General features: G+C 39.9%; 1 protein-coding gene across 1 annotated transcript in view; it reads left to right on the forward strand.

Moving 5' to 3' along the window:
• The window catches only part of MYLK (myosin light chain kinase), a 217,669-nt gene extending 207,962 nt beyond the window's left edge, over positions 1-9,707 (forward strand). Inside the window, 5 exon segments of the mRNA XM_074910281.1 lie at positions 3,487-3,639; positions 4,651-4,774; positions 5,994-6,123; positions 6,988-7,107; positions 8,874-9,707. Coding sequence (XP_074766382.1) covers positions 3,487-3,639; positions 4,651-4,774; positions 5,994-6,123; positions 6,988-7,107; positions 8,874-9,121 — 775 coding nt within the window. The 3' untranslated portion in view covers positions 9,122-9,707.
• The last annotated feature ends 3,779 nt before the right edge of the window (positions 9,708-13,486 follow it).

Genomic DNA, 13,486 nt, shown 5'->3' on the forward strand with positions numbered 1-13,486 from the left:
AGCCCTGATCGGTTGCTGCTGCAAGCATTGCTTGCAGAGGAATGCTCAGAGTCATGACTTTTTGAGACATGCAGCAAACTCATCTTTCCTGGATTAGAGGCAGTCTTCATGCAAAGATTTCCAAGTGAAATGCTTTGGGGTTTGTTACATAGACAGTGAGACCAGCGACCACACCAGACCCTTCTGATCTTAAATGTTTCTAAATCTGCACTCAGAGCTTTGTTGGAACAGACCAATAAATGTTAAGGAACTTCTAGAGGATAAAATATTTTTCTTCTTTATTTAGAAGTGGAAACTCTGAAAGATTTTCTAAACAAATGGTCCTTAACATGCCAGGAAGATGCCTGCTTAAGTAGCTGGAAGAATGTTTTCAGTAAACAACTTGGTGCTTGTCTAATAGTAACTTTGCATGTAAGCTCAGTATTAATTTTCTGGAGTGGTAGCTCATCTTTATCACTTAGCTTCAGCATTCCAAAAAGAAATTTTTTCCATAATCTGTCAAAAGATTTGCTGGACCATTATGACTTTAAATGGCTATTAAGAAATGAGCAACCAAGATTTAGGTCAATGAAATCTATGCTAAAGATAAGAATTTCGGGTTATGATCTACATTAATTGCTGGATTTTGTTTTCTGACTATAAACAAGGATCCAGTTCTCCTCACAACTATTTCCATGACATGCAAGTGATTCACAGTGCAAAACTGTAGTAGAGAGAGGAAATTATTTTAGCCTTATAAATTTGCAACAGCACATTCAGAAATACGAAAATAGCTTCATTGAAACGTTTGCATGAGTACTGTTACACTGGTATTCGGAAATTACAAAGTGAGTGGAGGCTTAACTAATACCTACCTGGTAATCTACCAAATGCATGGGATGGGTCAATCCTACCACAGCATTTAAGATTTTATCTGATAATTCTGTCATACAACTATTTTTTTTTTAAAAAAAAGGCAACCAAAAGAACCAAAGGGGTTTTTTCCTCTCTAATCCCCTCCTATTTATCCTCGTCCCTCAAAAGCTGTGTGTGACATGCAGTATCCCTTTACCCAGAAAGCGACATGTCTTTAGAAGCACTGCCTCTCATGACAGTGTGGAGCAGTGGTGTTTCCTCAAGAAGCAATGTCTCTGTACCTGAGCAGTCTTTTTAGCATAGAAATACTCTCTCATTACTGCAGCTTTAATTTCTGGAAATAGGCCAAAATATTATCTAATGTAGCACAAGAGCTGCACAATACTATTTGTGGTAATACTATGCAGAGGTCACCTTTGCCGTCCTTCAATCAAGTATTGAAGGGAAATGGGATTGTTATTGCTCTGGCTGCCCAAGGGTGTCCTCTGGAATCTTAACTGGATGATGAGAAGACGTGCATCTCCTACATTGCCAGTGAACTAAAGAAATACTTGACAGACCCTTCATTTGTATAAAATGTGAGCCTTTTTAACAGCCACTGAATTGGCTGAGAGATTATTGCACTTTACTACATAATCAAAAAAGAGACAACTTAGCAATCAGTATCTGGCACTCAGAATTTAGAACTGCAGTCTGGATAAGATTTTTTCACTTTCTAAAACTTTATAGAGACAATGATATTGTCATAAATAGGAAAATGCTTAAATATCTGAGTGAAGAAAGGTTTAAGGCCCTGCAGGAGTGCTTTTCTGATTCTGGGACAGAGATTTTGCTTCAACAATTTACCTGGCTGTGACAGCTCAAGTGCATGAGGGCGGAACAGAGTCATTGCGCCGCAGCTGTGTCAGCTCCTCAGTGCTATCAGGCATAAACCTTGTTCCTTCCAGGAAAGTAAGTGTCAGAGAACAGTTGCAGTAAACTCGTTTTATGTGAGCATTTTTTGGTACGTTAATCTTTCAGTTTTCTGTAACTCATGCCTATCATGTGTTCATAAATGGGTTTATGCCCCTGTATACATTTATAAAGTCATGCTTCACCGTTGCATCTGAATACATCCCCTATAATGGCAAGTAAGAGAGCAAATACCTTCTGTTCTGTTTTACCTCTTTCTGACTGAGAAGAAACAAACCTTTTATCTTCATCTCATGTATTATTACTAGTGAATTTCTAAAGTATACACGTAAGATTCTAGACTCTGCTGTACTGCACACAACTTCCAGAAATGGTAAAAGATTTAGTATCTGCTTTGTCTGAGGCTTCAAAGAGTGTGTGCTTCTGCTTTCCTTATAGAAGTAAAATCCCTGGGAACAAATTCTAAATCAGATTTGTAATGTAATTAGTAACAAAAGAGTAGCAAAGTAACTTTGAAGGAAATTATACTAATATTATTAATCTAGTAGCTCACTTTGTTTGATCCCAATCTCTTTTTCTACCAGTCTGTTTTCTGATATCCAGTACATTAAAATATTCATATAGTATTTTCAGAACCCTAATAAGTTCCACTTATTTTTCCATATTTAAAAAAAATATACTACTGTTGAAATGTAACTGATCATTGTAACGGTTTAACATGATTGTACAAAGAAAGCAAATAAAGCCTGTAAAATTTCATGAAGAATAGGTTATTATGTAAATAGCATGCCAGGAAGAAGACCTGGAAAACTGAGTAATTTGTAGTTCTGAGCAATAAGCAACCTTTCACCTGAAAGATTTTACTGAAACGGTGATATACATACAGGAATCAAAAGTATCTGGATGCACAAAGGTACAGTATCATAAAGGACAATGCTCAAGTGGAGAAAGATAATCTGCAAAAATGACACCATGATGTTCTGTAATTGCCTTTCACTGGCAATTTATCAGTTATATTGACTAAAAAGCCTTGTAAGCTCAATTTAGGTTATAAAAGAGAAGTACTTCCATTTCATGCAACATGATGATTGAGAACATTAAGACCAAATTACTTTTGGATGCATCTGCATAACTCTACAGCCTGCAGTGATGTAGCACTGTTTTATCTGGCTACATAATTCAGGGTGGTTTTGTTTACAAAATAGCCCTGTGGATTTCATGATCTCATGATGCATCTTTCTTCTTGGGCTCTCTCTGCAGCAGTAAATGGAATAAAATATACCAAAAAACTTGGTTTGACAGTAAAAACAGCAAAACACTCTGAAAGCACCAGGAAAAAAAAACCCAAAAAACAAAAAAACAAAACCCAAACTATTCAACTGAATTTGGTGTGAAAATTGCAGTATTATTTTGCAGAACTAGACAAGTAATTTCACAAACTAATATGCTCTACTTTCATCTAATTCTAGTTCTGTCCTCAAAAATGTCTTGGGAAAAGAGAAAGAAACAGCAAAAATTTTCCTTTCAGTTTTGCAGTCAAAATTCTAGTTTCCTTCCCATAAGACTATCTGTAATTAGCTTTGAGTCCTATTTTTTTTTTAAGGGTGCTTTTAATGATAAAGATCTGCAGAGCATAGGAGATGCCACACACGATTTTAGTTTGCTCCTCTGGTAATTTGCAGATTGACACAGCTTGTTTTGTGTCTATTTTATCCCCAGGGTCAGCGGACTTTCTCCTTTCATGGGAGACAATGACAATGAAACCCTAGCCAATGTTACCTCAGCAACGTGGGACTTCGATGATGAGGCTTTTGATGAAATCTCCGATGATGCCAAGGACTTTATCAGCAATCTACTAAAGAAAGATATGAAGTAAAGCTGTTGGACTTGATACACTTTCTATGTTTGCATTTAGCTGAACTTGTCATTCTTGTTTCCCCACTGTGAATCTCCACCTCCACGGGGGCACCTCTGACAATACTTTATAAGGAGCTCTGTGTGCCGTGCAGCTCTGGTTTATTTTATGAGCAGGGTGTAGGGTCTGAATGGAGTGCTTTCTTTTAATCGCCTGCTCATTCTGCTTTTTCTTTCCCTTGGGCAAGATGCACCCTGAGGTTTTGTGTGGCTACTTTTTATCTTCACAGTTGTGTGATACATATTCCTGCATGACATGTTGTGCCTTGATCTGAATGGGTTGCAATTTTGCCAGATTTATTTCCATGTGTTCCTTTTAAATTCAGTACCTCTGAGTAGGCAGCTTTCCTATAAATCTACTAATGGGGCACGAAAAAAAAAAAATCAGAGTTGGAAGCCCTGTTTATAGCAGACTGAACAAACCAAGGAAGGAAAACTTAATTCTTCCAATGAGTTTGCCATCGGATGGAGAACGGAGGGTTATTTATCTGTGTACCCTGAACACAGTGAAGAATGTGTGTGGCTTGATTAGAGATTTGGACTGTTTTGTTAAATGTTCAGTGCTGCAGGGAAGAAGGGTGTTAAGTGGTGGGAAAAGGGAAATCTCTGTAAGTGAAGAAAAGGAGATTGGGAACAGGGTTCTGCCAGCATGAGGTAGCTGAATCATTGCCATTGTGGCTCTGCTGTATGCATTCCATGCCTAAAACATATGGCTTTTCCTGCTTTGTTTTATAATGTTTTATTAACACTTAAAAATGCACAGTTTCCTCTCAAAAAAAACCCTACAGAAATTGTGAAAATGAGTTTAAGAAGTAAGCACGGCTGGGAAAGCAGTGCCATGTGATCTATGTTGCTGAATTTAGGAAACAGAAAAATCATCTCAGAAAAGAAAGCACAAAATAATATTAAAGCAGGTAGGTTCAACTGTGTTTAATGGCAACACTGACTAGTCTTTTTATATAAAAACAGGAGTCGCTTAAATTGTACTCAATGTCTTCAGCATCCTTGGCTGCAAAAAGACACCAAAACCATGGAAGCCAAAAAACTTTCCAAAGATAGGATGAAGAAATATATGGCCAGAAGAAAATGGCAGGTAATGAAGAGAACACAGAATTGGGCTAGTTATCCTGATAAGTCTCTTTATTGCTAATGTTTATGATTCTGAGAAACGTGTCAAGCCATGTGGTTTCTGCAGCTGGTGAAAACTCCGGTGTGGCCAGAGTATGAATGCAGTAAAGCAGGTTTGGTTTCTACTGGTGAGCAGTAGGAGGGTGCATGGCTGCATATATATAACACATGATGATTCCATTTCAGGCTACTAAAAGGCGCATGAGCTCAAGTACAGTTTTCCTATTCTTTTGCGGGGATGACCATCTCTCGTCCCTGCCCCCTCCATGCCACAGAGGGCTGGGGCATTATGTTATCCTTAATAAACCTGAACAGCTAGGGAGAAGCTTCTCTGCCTGGCCTCTCCAAAAATACCTCATTTTGTGGTAGTTTTATTCTCCTAAGCCAGCAGTTCTGTCCTATTGGAGCACCAAGCTTGTCATGGATTTGGTCAGATCGGCTTAAAAATTTTCTTTGATGTATTTGGTCTCCATATCTTCTCTTTTCTTAATGCTGGAACTGTTGTAGCAGGTCCGTCTGTGCTGTTCTGCTAGCTGGGGGAGTTGATGTATAAAATCCTGGATCCAGACTTTTGAGTAACCTACAAAATATTCATTTATGTAAATCTACCTTATATTTCCTCTTACATTCTACTGTACGTGTTTCTGAGGAGCTCATGCAAGCTGTACAAAAATGCAAGTGTCCATACTAGAGGCAACATAGTCTGAGTATATTTTAGTATCCTGGCGGTTAATTCTTGAGCTTGTCAGAGGTCTGCTTCCACCATGCAGATGGTACTTTCTCATTCATTTCATATTAGGTGGTTATTCATCCTCGATGAAACTCAGTCCAGCCCATATGTCTATTGAGAGAGCCGTCCACCACCAGAGTTAAGTTCCAGTTAAACAGGACATAGCTTTTTCACTGGCCCTCCTCTCACACTGTGCTTTTTATCCACAGCTAACAGAGACATTCATTTAGGTATGAGTTCATCACGGGAAGTTTATATCTGCAACTAAATTTGGTAATTCAGTCCAGCCTGCTCTGTCTCTCCTAAAACAACAGAGCTATATATAAGCAGTTTGTCCAACAATTCCAGTGAGGTTTGCAGAGATCCCAGATAATTTGTCCGAAGCACGATTGTTACAGAAAATCACATGCCTGTTGGATTGGATTGATCAGAAGCCTTTTATGTTATGTCTTAGAAAACAGGCCATGCTGTCCGAGCAATAGGAAGACTGTCGTCCATGGCAATGATTTCTGGTATGAGTGGGAGGAAGGCCTCTGGGAGCTCGCCTACCAGCCCTATAAATGCAGACAAAGTAGAGAATGAAGGTAAGGAATTTTGCTGCACCGTATTTTCACCCCTCTCTGAATCAATCTAACTAAAACTTTTAGCAAAATGCTAGAGACCAATCACTGAGTTGGTTATTCCTGCTCTCTCTGTTTTTATCTTCTTTTTAAAAAAGGAATCTATCAAAATTCATTGTTCTCATATTGTTCTGCTACTCAAAATGCCCCAGCATAAATATGGGCAGTATACTCTTCTCTTTTTAAAGACAAAAAAATAAAGCAGATTTGTCAGCTGCACTTTCTATCAGTTTGGGAATGCATGTTTATACAAAGATTACAGTGATGTATTGCCTTCTCATGCAAGCAAGCAAGCAATAAAGTATTAACACTTGCTGTAACCAAGACACGTACTCTGCGTTAACCATGCTCCTCAGACAGGGGCATTTAAGAAAAAAAAAATGTGTCCACATTATTCCCCTATGTCCCCATTTGAAATGTGGATTTGTGGTGTGTGACAATCAGAGGTGCAGATGTTTGACACTTCTGAAAATCAAGTCATTTTGACATATCTACACAGACTGTGGGCCTGACACAAGTTGAACCGGTTTACCCCTCTGACCAGCAAAAGTCCAGGTTTGGTTAGAAACAAATTCAAGGGGAAAATAAAGATGATTTGTAGCATGGTGGCCTGCATGTTGATTTCATTCTATTTATGGCCTGAATCTTTGTCCAGCTGCAAAAGATTGGCACATAACTAAGCAGCTAACATCCTCCCTTTCCCATTAGCCTTACAGAATTAAGTGAAATAAAAGATGCTTTCATTACCATCTGGTAATTAAAAATTAAAATGCATCATTTAAGAACATGGCCTGTAAAATAATTAACTATCTCTTCGCTCTCCTTCAGATGCTTTCCTTGAAGAAGTGGCTGAAGAAAAGCCCCATGTAAAGCCATATTTTACTAAAACAATCCTTGACATAGAGGTTGTGGAAGGAAGTGCTGCTAGATTTGACTGCAAAATTGAAGGTACTTTGAATTAGCATATCTCTTTCTTTCTTTTCTTCCTTGACAGTTTTCTACATTGTGCTGTTGTTTAACTTTTCAATTTATTTCCTGTAATGTTGTTAACTTGGTGCCATTTTGCTTTACCAATATCTGCATGTCACAGCATGAATATGTTGCAATAACAGAAATTATCTGGAGCTGCATGGGCTTGTTCTGTGCTTGCCATAAAACAGAAGACTCCAAGAGTCAGTGTGTGAATCACTAATTCAGAATAGCAAGTGGGAACAGTGAGATGATTTTTGAGGCTAGAAATAGTAAAAACAAGATGCAATGTATTACCATAAATTGCAAGAGTACACTCTTAGAGACTGCTAACCAGAAACCAAGAATAAGTGGGAAGTCACTTGTCTGAAGTAACAGACAAGTTTCAGGTGACCTCAAGATAACTTTAAGCCATGCACACATTGTATTAATGGCAAAGAAGTCCCTAACAGTGTATTTGCATGAGAACTAATGATAGTATCATTGTGCTGGTTACAAAAGTCACATCTAGAAAAAACCGTAGTGTTTGGGTTTTTTAACTTACGAGTTCAAGAAAGAAAACTCAGACTGGAATATGCAGATAGAAAGAACAAGTTTATGAAAAGGCACTTAAGGAGCTTGGGCTTGGTCAAGCTAACAGTCTGAAGGCCAAGACCGCTAGCACTTCTACTGCAAAGAGATTGAAGCTTCTGTATCACAGTCAATGAAATCTAGAAATCAGGGAGAGCTGTTAAAACAAAATGGATAGAGGCGGTACCATACTGCATGTGTTCAATTTAGACAATTTCTAATCTTAAAATGAGGTTCAGAAACTGCTTCACTGACCTTCTGCTTATTTGTTTCTGTGCTCTTAATCTCTTCCACTGCCTGTGTTTCCCACCTCACAGCGGAGATGTGAGGATGGATTATTGCTGCTGATGGGTGCTCAGCATGAGGGGTATGTGCATAAGTACTGCATGGAATAAAATGGATGTACCACAGCTGATGTTCCAAACTTCCCAGTGTGTTGCCATAATGTTCTTTGGGTATTAGGGATTCCTGCACTTTATTTCTGCTCAGTGGGAAGTGATCCTCCCGTCACAGTCCAGAGTTTGGCTGAGACAACAAGCCTTCAATTTGTTATAGCAGCCAAGAGTACTGTATAAGGGATTGTTCTCCAGCATGTATTGTACAGCCCTGCTCTGAATGCTTCTAGTGTGGCGGAGCCATTTGCTTCACAAAAGGTTCCAAAACTCCTGTTGAGATGCATAATCAAAATGCTTTTCTTAGACTCCCTCACTTATCCTAACAAACACAAATAGGAAATGTGAGTGCCACAGTCACCATACAGGACAAGCTGGTGTGTAAGGAGCAGATTAGGAGGAAGGTTCAGGATAGCCTCAACAAAGCAACCTGAGAAGGATATTAAATTGTAGTTGTAGTCCCAAACATCTTACCCTTGAAATTCTAAATCGTGGTGTCAGGAACTGTGGTTTCCACAAAAGCTGCAATGCAAGGTATCTAGGAATCTAGTGAGTACCTCAGTGATCACTTTCATTTTTTTGCTATTCATAGTAAAGTTGTTTCTGGTAAATGCAAAATAAAAAAGCCTCACATTATCCATCTTTATTTTAAAGAGAATTCAATGAAATTATTGTACATTGTATATTGTCATGTCCATACAGACAGGGAATTAGAACTTAAAGTAATTACAGAGTAGTTAATACTCATTCACTAAAATTGCTGTTCTCTCTCCACTACTGCAGGCTATCCTGACCCTGAGGTAATGTGGTACAAAGATGATCAGCCTGTCAAGGAGTCCCGTCACTTCCAGATAGATTATGATGAGGATGGGAACTGTTCTTTGACTATTTCTGAAGTATGTGGGGACGATGATGCCAAATACACCTGCAAAGCTGTTAACAGCCTTGGGGAAGCTACGTGCACCGCAGAACTCCTTGTGGAAACAATGGGAAAAGAAGGAGAAGATGAAGATGAGGAAGAAGAAGAATGAAAGAAGGCTCAAAGGAAATAAAAATATATTTAAAGACTCTCCTTATAAGGCTCAGAAAACCAAGTTATCAAAAGCACCTTGTGTGATACATAGGTCTTCGGGGAGTTGGTTTTTCAGCATGATCAGTTGATACCTGTTTGCTTTATCTATGGGCATTAATTCAAATCAGCAGGCAATTTTAATTTGCTAGCATGATTGGATTTACTTTAAACAAGTCATTAACTAAGTTGCCCAGTCTATTTTTAAAGTCAAATGTATGGAAAACAAGTCTACAGTTTTATATTCTGAATGTCTTAAGGAAAACCAGTCTATTTATTGAGCTCTGTACCATCACTTTCCTCAGCCAAAACTGCAGCTAAGTTAGGTCCCCAAGATCTACAAGGAATTGTTTGCCAGACACACAGTGAATATCTCCAGTCCGAAGAAACAGGCTGCTCCCTGAGCAGTATCTTCTATAAGGGAAGGTCTGACACAGTCAGCATTCCAATTTGCATGTTGGTATTTTTCATTTGTTTTAAACAGAATTTCACAGTCCTAACTTCAAACATCTTTGACTGCCCGTTCTCAGTGTGCTGTTAGTGCCACTGTAATACTGGCTAAAGTTAAACATCCAGGTGGCTTCCCCAGACACTTCTGATATTGCTTCTAACCAGCTGATCACACCTTGTCACCTTTCCCTTATAGAACCTGTCACTTCAGTGCAGTTACAGCTGCCTACTTAAGAAAAAGACTGAAAACACAAAGGCTGAGAATAGTTACTGTTGTTCTGGTCAGTCTAATAATGACCTACGATTCATATACATGTTGCTGTGAAAAATCAGGTTATTGCACAGTGACTTCTATGTGCATGTGTGTGAATGGAATCCGAGGTTAGTTAAAGTTTTACCTGCATCTATTTGGCAACTGCAAAACAGATTTCAACTGATGATAAGCTGGAAACTCCCACAGATTTTTGGAGTAGCAAAAAGATAGTAGCCTGGATTACAAATTCCTTTATACTTAGCAGTTTCCAAAGAATCCTAACCTATATAGGACCTATTTCTACCTTATGAGCTTTACTGTCTTGTTTTTGTCTTGAACCTGCACCAGTAAGGCTGGTTTGTTGGTTTTTGTTTTTGTTTTTTTTTTTCCCTAAATGCAGAAAACCAAACCAAACCAAAAAAATCCAAACCCCAGGTTTTTTCTCAGAAATGGTTAATGCACTCAGTAACTTTGCTTTCCTTTCACAGTATTGGCACTTTTTAATTTTTGTTGTTGTTCAGAGGTAGTATCAGACTGCAAGGTGATATGCATAATCCAAAACCAGTGTGTCTTATATCTGTGTATCATTCCAAAAGTGATTTTCTTTTCTTTTCCATCTGTTGTGTGCAAAGTGCAACGATTTGCATTTCAAAGATTACCTCTTTTAAAAAACCATTACCTTAAATTCGCACCATTAAGTAGTCAGTGTACTTTAATACAGGTGTGTACGATATCAGCCTTAGGTTGTTTGATATTACTTAGTTGTGTATGTGTTTCATATGATTTGCTCTTCTACATTCAAAGCTCAACTAATGTGGATGACACAATGGTTTTTAACTGCTTTACTCTTTGTTGCTAAGTTCAGATTGCCAGCATGTCTTTTCCTTTTCAATTGATAAAAACCTGTTATACTAAACACAGTATTGCCACAGTTCCTTATACAGAAAGGTTTGGAGTCTGATTTAGAGCATACAGTGCTTTTCTCACGTTTTTTAAAATGTTTTAGGCAACAACGGGGTGTATTTTGTACCTTAATAAATATATGCTAATGTTCTCCCAGTTTGTTAAACCATCAAAATTGCAAAGATGAGAACGCTACGGCTGTAGTTACTCACAGTTCCTAAATAAATAATACCACAAAGCATGCTCCGTGTATACTCTGTTTCAGGCGTCACTGCGTCCACATTGGCTAAGCATGTCAGTAGCAGGATCTTCTGCTGGGCACGCAGGTGGGTGAAGATGAGGTGGCAGCAGGGAAACGTCCCTGACCTCTGTGGTGCTGCAGCACTTGTCCTGCCCAGCCAGCACGGGCTCGTGCGGTGCAGAGGCTGCGCTGCCCCAACACCTCCAGCCTCATCGCGTCCTTCACAATGAGCAGGAGTGTAAATGTGGCTGGGGCACCATAACAGCTCCCTTTTTCTGTTACAGTTGAGAATTCCCTTACGGTGGGGAAATATGTAGTTCAGAAAGACCGTAAGAGCAAGAGAGAAAGAATTCAGGGGAGTCTTAACTGTAGATCTGTACTTAGACCAATGTTCCTAAAAACTGTAAAGATGAAGATATTTAGCAAATATGCTTGTGCTGCCTTTAAGCATACTTCTTCTAACATGCAGTCCAAGACACCGTAGACCACACAGGACCATGCAGAAACTCCCTAAAACAAAGACTGTGAGACATCCTGCTTGTAACAACATGTTTCTTGAGCAAAACTTCAGCCCTTGAAGCAGTCACCTTCACAACATGTGGTCTACTGTCTTACGCAACTTTATCCATTGTCTGCTGGTTCCTGTTCAGGTAGGCACATGTAGAAAGCAGTAAAAGGTCCAGCTCTGATGGCCTGCTCTGTGGGTGCTGGGTATCAAAACCCACAGACACGATATTGGTGTTCCTGAACAGATTCTCCCTTCCTGCCCCTCCTTTACTAGTCCTTCTGTGTCCCACAGGCTACAAACTGCCTATTTTTCTTTTTCCCCCAAGGATATAACTAGCTTACCATCCCCCTGTTGCCACCTAGTAACATCCCTTCTGGTCTGCAGGAAACAATGACCTCCTCTTCAAAAATTATGTGATACATATGTAATTCAACTCAGATCAATTGACTCCAACCTGTATTTGACCTTGAATTTTTTGTTTTGTTTGAATAGAATTCTATTTCCACTGAAGAGGGGTATTTTATGTACTTGAAATCCTGTCTCATTTTGCCAGCCATCGTAAATGGTGTAATAAAAGGTATTACCTCATCCTATAGACCTTGTCTTGCTTGTATAATGTTTGCAGAAAGCCACTCTTGGGCTGTGGTAGGGTTGAAACAGTCTTCAAAAGCAGAGGTTATTGAGGGCCTTGGTACTGTCCAAGATGGACATTTCTTTTGTATAAAATTCAGTCTTCTCAAGAGACATGGAAAATTTGGGACTGGGTGCTGTTTTTCACTACTCAGGTTTCTGGATTTGCAGAAACTTACATTTACTAAGATACAAGCCTTCCCAACCACGCAAGCATCCTGCACATATTTCTGGTTGATGAAGAGACCTTTGCTAACTGCATGTATGGCATACAACGACATCTGTATCATTTTTTCTTTGTTCACAAGGAAGACAGCGCAGAACTTCATAGCTGTCTCATCTGTAGTGAATGTCAGGCTTTGAAAATGTAGAAAATTTCTCTTGTTGCATACATGAATAATGCATGATGTTTCTCTAAAATTTCTTGGAATATTTATTGGAACACTGCACTAAAATATTGCTGTTTGAAAACATTTTGCTAAGTCATCTTTGAATTTTGAGCCCTATTGACTGCAAGAGATGTACACGTAATGCCATTAATTTATTAGGTCACACAAGTACATGAAAGCAGGACTGGCTGACATGGGGAGGGAGACTTGTTATTCTGCACTGCTCATAAAGGAACTGCACTGTAACCAGCATGAAAAATAAACAAATAATTATTTCTGGAGAATACCAGAGAGGTAACTCCACAGAATATTTACAATTTCGGGTGTGCGTGTGTGCGTGTGGAAAAAAACATCCTTTCATTGTAACTTTTCGGCAAGGTAGTTCTATCTCCCCTAAAGAGGATGCTTGAATTTGTGCTGCTGTGAAAGTAATGCTATCCAGGCTTCTGCTGTTGTATAAAACTTCAGAGAATGAGTTACAGCTCTGGCAGCAATCTCTTCAGCGGCTTATTAAAGTGATGAAAACCTACTAAATATTCCTAAAATAACCTTACCGCGACAACTAACGCTATTAATTTCCCTAAGGAAATGAGAGACCTCTTTCTTCCTGCAGGAGCGAGACGGCAGAGAGGCGTTTTTAACCTGTTCATAAACCATGGGAAAGGTCGTTTATCGCAGAGCAGGGCAGGGCAGGGCCTGGCGCAGCCTCGCCGCCGGGGGGGGGGGGGGGGGCACTCAGTGACACCCCAAGAACCAGCCACCGCTCTCGGTTGGCGATTCCGAGCTCCCCTCCGCGGGCACCCGAGGGCCCGGCGGAGGCGCGGGGCGGCGGGAGAACGCGACACCCACCCCGGGGGCCGGCGCGGCCCGGCGAGAGGCCGCACGGCTGCGCAGAGCGCCCTGCCCGCCTCCAAGATGGCGACGGCGGCGGCAGCGCCGGGGGAGGCCCCGCC

This window comes from Athene noctua, chromosome 7 (genome assembly GCF_965140245.1).
Source record: "Athene noctua chromosome 7, bAthNoc1.hap1.1, whole genome shotgun sequence".
Classification (NCBI taxonomy): Eukaryota; Metazoa; Chordata; class Aves; order Strigiformes; family Strigidae; genus Athene; species Athene noctua.